General features: G+C 43.5%; 1 protein-coding gene across 1 annotated transcript in view; it reads left to right on the plus strand.

Moving 5' to 3' along the window:
- Positions 1-8,596, plus strand: part of LOC109912174 (serine/threonine-protein kinase 32B-like) — an 860,354-nt gene that overhangs the window by 842,616 nt on the left and 9,142 nt on the right. The window contains exons 7-8 of the mRNA XM_048603938.1: positions 1,413-1,516; positions 4,402-4,518. Coding sequence (XP_048459895.1) covers positions 1,413-1,516; positions 4,402-4,518 — 221 coding nt within the window. The remainder of the gene's footprint in view (positions 1-1,412; positions 1,517-4,401; positions 4,519-8,596) is intronic.

Raw genomic sequence — 8,596 nt, forward strand, 5'->3', positions numbered from 1 at the left:
ACCCCCTTCCCCTCCCCCTTTTCTGATGAAGGGTCTAGGCCCGAAACATCAGCCTCTCTGCTCCTATGATGCTGCTTGGCCTGCTGTGTTCATCCAGCCCTGCACCTTGTTGTCTCGGATTCTCCAGCATCTGCAGTTCCTACTATCTCAGGAAATGCATGCTGGTTGTTTTCAACTTTGCTATTGGGAACATGGACTCCAGTAACTTTTCCCAACCTTGTATGGTGTCTCGTAGTAACAGAAGATGAATCTGGAATAGTTGTGGTCATATGATCTACTCCCTCCTCCGTGGTGTTGAGATGCGGCTAAGCATACTAGGTGCTCTTAGGAAACTAATGAAGCAACAATTCTCTGCATCTCCTCCACAGATGGAACAGGGTGGCAGTACAACTGACATCATTACTGTTTCTGGAACAGGAAATTGACACCCACTGTTTCTGTATACAAATACGTGGTACAGCTGATGTCATCATTGCACATCTGCTCACAACTGAACATTCCTCCCATCTGTTTGTCCCTTCACCCCCACTTTCTGCCCCATCACCACTTCATCTCACTGCCAGTAACCATCCTGTCACTGACCCTTTTTCCATCTCTGGCAGCTTTTTCATTGAGGACCCCCTGCCAACCCTCTCCCTGCCCCACTCGCCAGCCCACTTAGAAACATAAATCATGGAATTGTAGAATCCCTATTGTGCTGAAAGAGGCCATTCTTCCTATCGAGTTTGCATTAACCTTATCCCCGTGGCCATGGCTAACCCACCCAGCTTGTACATCCCTGGAGTCTCTGGGACAATTTAGCATGGCCAGTCCACCTAACCTGCACATCTTTAGACTGTGGGAGGAAACCAGAGCACCCAGAGGAAATCCACACAGACATGGGGTGAAAGTGCAAACCCCCACGCAGTTGGTCATGCAAGGCTGGAATTGAACCTGGATCCTTGGCACTGAGACAGGGGTTTGCTTCCCAACATACACATACACCTACTGCCCTCCTCCCTTATCCACCTCGCTACCATGCACAAGATCTGAACACTTCAGTGAACGAAACTTGTAGCTTAAATGCATATATAAATTTTACGTAAACTCTGTTTATTGCTATTTGTTGCAGTTGGTTGAGTTTGTGTCCTTTGCAGGAAGCTGTCTGTGGATGTGCTGACAGCAAATGCAGCCATAACCATTAAGGCTGATACTGCAAAGTGTTCAAACATGTCATTTTTTTTAATCCCATATTTGGTCTGATTTTTGCCTTCAAACTCTCTCCCTGAAGATATTCTCCAGTCTGACAGAATTCTCACTTGGGACACAAGTGGAAAACTATGCTTATTTCCTACCTGTGCTACTATAGAACGAATATTAATTGTAATGAAAAACTGCAATGCTAAGTACTTGTTTCCCTTCTCTTTCGCTAGCTCCAGAAATATTCCATCCTTTTGTAAATGGTTGTACTGGCTATCTCTTTGCTGTAGACTGGTGGTCTCTCGGAATCACAGCCTATGAGCTTCTCAAAGGACAGGTATGGAGAGCTGTCTGTTGTTCCATGCATTCATATTAAGGAACCGTGTACTTTATTGCTGCCCCTTCCCTCAATTACTGAAAACCTTATAAATGTGCTAGGTGAAGTTTTAATGCTACCAGTTGTCGTCAGGGACAATCATTCATGTTTTAGTTGTGATTTTGAGTAGGGTCAAGCTATTTGGGCTTCACCCTCTGATACCTAGCTGTCATTAGTTCGCAAAGCACCAATGAAGGTTTACAGTTGAGACCCAAGATGTTTTGATTTCAGATCCGCCCTCGCCCTCATAGTTGAGTAAACCCTCAATGGAATCCTGCAGATATATAAGTAGAAACTTTGTCTGTGAGCTCCATCATTCCTGGTAAAGACAGTTTCATTTAATTTAGATAAGTTTGCTTTTTGTTACAGAACCCCAGTCTATCTGAACCACTTTTGTTCATCTATAAGGTACAAGCTTCTCTGAAACCTCCTCTTCCCTGAAATCTATGACTAACGTGAGGCTTCTGATCTGTCTGCATTGACATCATCTTCGCCCAAACACCAGAACCAGCAAGAGTTATTTGATTTTCTGAGCTGAAGATAGAGTTTTGTTGTGGGTAAATCACCACATTACCTATACTCCAGCTACTTATTAAGAAATCTCAGACATTCAAGTACTGAAACAAGGATTTTAAACTTTTTATTGCACGTAGCGACCAAAATAAGACCCCTCAAATAACAAGTTAAACCTCGCAACCCAACTTCGCTATTACCCAACTAATAGTGCAATCGGGGCAAGATTTCAACTAATGGTGCTCTGACTTTGGAACTGTCCAGGGTTCAGTCCTTGTGCAGTGTTGTTCTTTGAAGTTCGGTTAAAGGGGGAGATCTGGTGTTCAATTCTTTGACAGTTTTTTGTCCTTCGGTCAATATGTGATACAATTGATTTCTTAAAGTTCCTGCAACCAAATTACTGCAAGTCTGCAGTTTGCCTTCTTATCAGAAGTGGCCTCTCTGTTCCTTGTTACATTTTGGCCTTAACTGCCTGTTTGAAGACACACAGTTTTTATGATTAATTCCATAAATTCCTCTGTAGGGCAATCCTTTTCTTTGTGGCAATAAAGCATCCAATTTATCAAGCAGGCATCAAAACCATTTCAGATATGTAATCTTGCTGACTCATGGCTAATTGCTTTCCATTCCGGTATAAATTTGTGCTTGCCTTTAATAGTTTATTCCTAACAGAGTTGTTACTACTTCTTTCCATATCTACGTTTGTGTTTTGTTGATTCATTCAATCAGTGAACAGTTATTAAAGTTCTGAAATCTATATTATAACACTTCAGACAAGCAGTTAAGTTCAATCCAACTATCAACTAATGTTCACATACACGTGCTTTCCCTCGTACAGGTAACTGGATTGTGCAAGGATGTTGAGACCATTGTCATTCCCCTTACCCCTCCCCCACCTTCCTCCACTGCTGAGACTAGTTAATTTAGCAAAGACTGAGATCAGATCTCGCATTGCCCAATTTTTAATGGTCTAATCTCATTCTGTGACATGATAGAAGATAAGGAGGCATGGGATAGGGGGAAATGTGGCACATTGGATTCAGAATTGGCTGACCCTTAGACAAAGGGTGGTAGTGGACGGAAAATATTCAACATGGTGCTCAGTTACGAGTGGTGTACCACAAGGATCTGTTCTGGGTCCTCTTCTATTTGTGATTTTTGTAAATGATTTGGAGTAGGAGTGGAAGGGTGGATTAGTAAGTTTGCGGACGATACAAAGGTGAGTCGAGTTGTGGGCAGTGCGGAGGGCTGTTCTAGGTTACAAAGAGACATTGATAGGATGCAGAGCTGGGCTGAGAAGTGGCAGATGGAGTTTAACCCTGAAAAGTGTGAGGTGATTCATTTTGGTAGGAAAAACTTGAAAGCAGAATACAGGGTTAACGGAAAGATTCTTGGCAGTGTGGAGGAGCAGAGGGATCTTGGGGTTCACATCCACAGTTCCCTGAAAGTTGCCACCCAGGTGGATAGAGTTGTTAAGAAGGCGTATGGTGTGTTAGCTTTCATTAATAGAGGGATTGAGTTCAAGAGCCATGAAGTTATGCTCTAGCTACACAATAACCTGGTTCGACCACATCTGGAGTATTGTGTCCAGTTCTGGTCATCTCATTACAGGAAAGATGTGGAAGCGTTGGAAAAGGTGCAGAGGAGATTTACCAGGATGTTTCCTGGAATGGAGGGAAGGTCTTACGAGGAAAGGTTGAGAGAGCTCGGGCTTTTCTCTTTAGAACGACGAAGGATGAGAGGTGACTTGATAGAGGTGGTACAAAATGATCAGAGGTATAGATAGAGTAGACAGCCAGAGACTTTCCTAGGGTGGAGGTAGCTATTACGAGGGGGCATAGTTTTAAAGTGAATGGAGGTAGATGTAGGGGAGACGTCTGAGGTAGGTTCTTTACTCAGAGTGGTCGGGGCGTGGAATGCATTGCCGGAGAGGGTAGTGGAGTCGGCCTCATTAGGGGCTTTTAAGCAGCTATTAGATAGGCATACGGATGATAGTATAAGGTAGAGGTGGAGTTTAGATAGACCTTAGGATTAGGGTAAAAGTTCGGCACAACATCGTGGGCCGAAGGGCCTGTACTGTGCTGTACTGTTCTATGTTCTATATATACTGAGCCACTGCAGAGCCTTTCATTCCCATTTTAATTAAATGATAGATCTCTCTAAAGGACTCCTCTGAACCAGAATGTTTCCCTTTACTTATTTAGATCTCACAGGGTACCAAGTTAAAATCTTACATTCAAAATATGGTGAAGTATTTAAGTGATTTAATAATTATGTTACTATTCAGACAATGAAAGCAAATGTTTGCAGATAATGTTTACCTCCTCTCTCAGAGACCATATGAAATCCGTTCCAACACTTCAGTTAATGAAGCCGTTCACATATTCAACTCTGTCAGCATAAACTACCCCTCTAGCTGGTCCAGTGGATTGGTGTCACTGCTTCGGAAGGTAAGGAGACCATCAAGACCAAGTGTAGTGTCTTTAATTCTAATTGGAGGAGTTCTGATGGGTTTCAGCATCTCACCTCTCCACCCTGCCTCTCCACACACTTACTGTGTTAATTTATCCTGTATCATGTGACCTTCTCACACCAATTAGAAAGTGCACAGACTTTTTATTACAGACTTTTTAAAATTCAGTTGTGGGATGTGGGTGTCATTGGCTGGCCAGCATCGCTAGTCCATCCCTAGGTGCCCTTGAGAAGGTGGTGCTGAGCTGTAATCTTGAACCATTCCTATAGGTAGATAACCCTCAATGTTGTCATGGAGGAAGTTCCAGGATTTTGATCCAGTGACACAGAAGGAACAGCAATATAGTTCCATGCCAGGATGGTGAGCGGCTTGGAGAGCAACTTGCAGGTGATGGTGTTCCCATGCATCTGCTGCTCTTGTCTTTTGAGATGGATGTGGTCATGGATTAGCAAGATGCTGTTGAAGGAGCCTTGGTGAGTTGTTGCAATGCATCTTGCAGGTAATACGCTATATGGATCCTGAGTATTAGTGGTAGAGAGAGTGGATGTGGTGCCAATCAAACGTACGGCTTTGGCTTGGATAATGTCAAGCTTCTTGGATTGGATGGTTCTTAACTGTCAGTCAAACAGAGTTTCATTCCATCACCAATATTTTTCAATGGGAAACAAAAAGACTTTCTTAAAAAATAAAATGGAAAAAAGACACACACAACCTTTAACTTCCCTTTGATTTTCATCTACACACCTGGTCTCCTCTTTGAGTCAAGTTGTTCGGACATGACCTCCCCTTAATGAAATCGTGCTTACTGTCCTTGATTAATCACTGTCTCCAACTGCAGATTAATTCTGTCCCTCCGAATTGCTTGCAATAGTTTTCCTACCACCGAGGTTAGACTGACTGGCCCGTAGTTTCTGGTGAATCTCTTGCTTCCTTCTTAAGTAATGGTACTACATTGGCCATCCTCCAGCACTTCTCCTGCGGCCAAAGAGGAATTGAAAGTTTTTGCAAGCATCCCTACTATTTCCTTCCTTATCTCAACCAGCAACCTGGAATACATTTCATCTGGCCCTGAATATTTGTGTATTTTTAAACCTGCCAGACCATTCAGAACCTAAACTCTGTCTATGCTAACTTCTTTAATTGCATCACAAACCTTCTTTGGGATTTCTATACCAACATTGCCACTCTTACCAGGAAAACTGACCGAAAGTATTCATTTAGAACTTTACCTACATTATCTGGCTCCACATATAAATTATCATTGTGGTCCTTAATGGGCCCTATTCTTTCCTTTGTTTATCATTTTACCTTTTTAATGTACCTGTAAAATAACTAGGATTTTCCTTTTATTTTACCTGCCAGTATACTTTCATATCCTCTTTTAGCTCTCCTAATCTTTTTAAGGTCCTTCATGCACATTCTATACTCCTCTAGGGCTTTTGCTGTTTTGAGACGTCAGCATCTGCCGAAGCCTCCCTTTTTCTCTCTCTAAATCCTGTATATTGTGTATATTCTTTGATTAAAATTTTGGCAAAGATCTGTAGCTCAGGTTGTGGATGAGGTTATTGACTTGCTTGCCAAGCTGGCTTGTTTTTGTTCAGACGTTTCATCACCATGCTCGGTGACATCATCAGTGGAGCCTCCGCTGAATTGGTGTTATTCTACTCCGCTTGCAACTTGTACTGTTTGGTCTGTTATGGTGAGTACTGTCATTTCCAGTTTTGATCTGTATGGGTTTGTATATGGGGTCCAATTCTCTGTTTGTTGATTTGCTTTATGGACAGAGAACCATGCCTTTAGGAATCCCAGTGTGTGTCTATGTTTGGCTGGGGCTATAATGGTTACCTTGTCCCAGTTAAATTGATGGCCTTCATTGTCTAAATGTACCAATATTAAGGAGAGTTCATCATGCCATTTTGCTGCTAGCTGATGTTCACATATTCTGATGGCTAGTTTTCTTCCTGTTTGTCTGATGTAATGTTTGTGGCAGTCGTATGGTATTTCATAAACCACATTGGTTCTGCGTGTTGTGGGAGTGGGGGCTTTAATCCTTGTAAATGTTTGTCATAGTAGCTATGGGCTTGCGGACCACAGTGATTCCTAGTGGTCTTAGGAGTCTTGTTATCAGTTCCGATATGTTCTTGATGTAGGGCAGTGTGGCCAGCGTGTTAGGGCATACTGTGTCCTCCTGTTGTTGTCTGTTTTGTAGGCATCTGTGGATGAAGTTGTGGAGATATCAGTTTAAAGCGAGGATCTTTTATCAGTGTTCTTCCTCTTTCCTGCGTAGTTCTGGAGTGTTGCAGTATGTCCTGGCCCATGTAAACAGTGTCTTAATGCAGCTTTGTTTGTGGATGTTGGGGTGGTTGCTGTGGAAGTTGAGGATTTGTTCCGTATGGGTTGCTTTTCTGTCATTTGGAACTCCCCATTTGTCAATCGCTCTGCTTTGACATCCAGAAACAGAAGTTGATTGTTGTTTACGTCTTCCCTTGTGAATCTAATCCCTGTGAATACGCTGTTGATGAGGTGGTGGGTGTCTTCTAGTTTGTTGCGTTTAATAATGACAAATGTGTTGTCTACATACCAGATCCGCAGTTTAGGTTCAATGCAGGGGAGGGTGGTGTGTTCTAGCCTTTCCATGACTGCTTCTGCAATGAGCCCTGGGATGGGTGACCCCATTGGTGTACCGTTGATATGTTTGTATATCTGACCATTAAAGACGAAGTGTGTGGTGAAGCAGAGGTCTAGTAATTTAACTATGTTGTCCTTGCTGATGGAGCTGCTGGTCTGCATTGCTGTTTCCTGTAGTAATGTGGCCACTGTTTCTTTGGCTAGTGTGATGTTGATTGATGTGAATAAAGCTGTGACGACAAAGGATACCAAAGCAACCCATACGGATCAAATCCTCAACTTCCACAGCAACCACCCCAACGTCCACAAACAAAGCTGCATTTGGACACTGTTTAAATGGGCCAGGACACACTGCAACACTCCAGAACTACGCGGGAAAGAGGAAGAACACTGATACAAGATCCTCGTTTTAAATGGAAAACCCCACAACTTCATCCACAGATACCTACAAAACAGACAACAGGAGGACACAGTATGCCCTAACATACTGGCCACACTGCCCTACATCAAGAACATATTGGATCTGACAACAAGACTGCTAAGACCACTAGGAATCATGGTGGCCCACAAGCCCAGCCACGCTACGACAAACATTTACAAGGATTAACGACCCCACTCCCACAACATGCAGAACCAACATGGCGTACAAAATACCATGCAACAACTGCCACAAACATTACATCGGACGAACAGGAAGGAAACTAGCCATCAGAATACATGAACATCAGCTAGTAGCAAAATGGCACAACGAACTCTCCATAATATCGGTATATTCAGACAAGGGACAAGGTAACCATTGTAGCCCAAGCCAAACATAGACACACACAGGAATTCCTAGAGGCATGGTTCTCCACCCATACGTCAATCAACAAACATATAGAATTGGATCCCATGTACAAAACCATACAGATCAAAACTGGAAACGACAGTACTCGCCATAACAGACCAGACAATATAAATACCAAGCGGAGTAGGATAATATCGCTTCATTGGAGGCTCCACTGATGATGTCACCTAGCATGGTGACAAAACATCTGAACAAAAACAAGCCAGCTTGGTGAGCAAGTCCTACGCTCGGTTCGCAACAAACAACTGCACCTCCCAGTCGCGAACCATTTCAACTCCCCCTCCCATTCCTCAGATGACATGTCCATCCTGGGCCTCCTGCAGTGCCACAACGATGCCACCCGAAGGTTGCAGGAACAGCAACTCATATTCCGCTTGGGAACCCTGCAGCCCAATGGTATCAATGTGGATTTCACAAGTTTCAAAATCTCCCCTCCCCCCACCACATCCCAAAACCAGTCCAGCTCGTCCCTGCCTCCCTAACCTGTCCTTCCTCCCACCTATCCCCTCCTCCCACCTCAAGCCGCACCTCCGTCTCCTACCGACCAACCTCATCCCGCCCCCTTGACCTGTCCGTCCTC

Source organism: Rhincodon typus, chromosome 12 (assembly GCF_021869965.1).
Source record: "Rhincodon typus isolate 14 chromosome 12, sRhiTyp1.1, whole genome shotgun sequence".
Taxonomy (NCBI): domain Eukaryota; kingdom Metazoa; phylum Chordata; class Chondrichthyes; order Orectolobiformes; family Rhincodontidae; genus Rhincodon; species Rhincodon typus.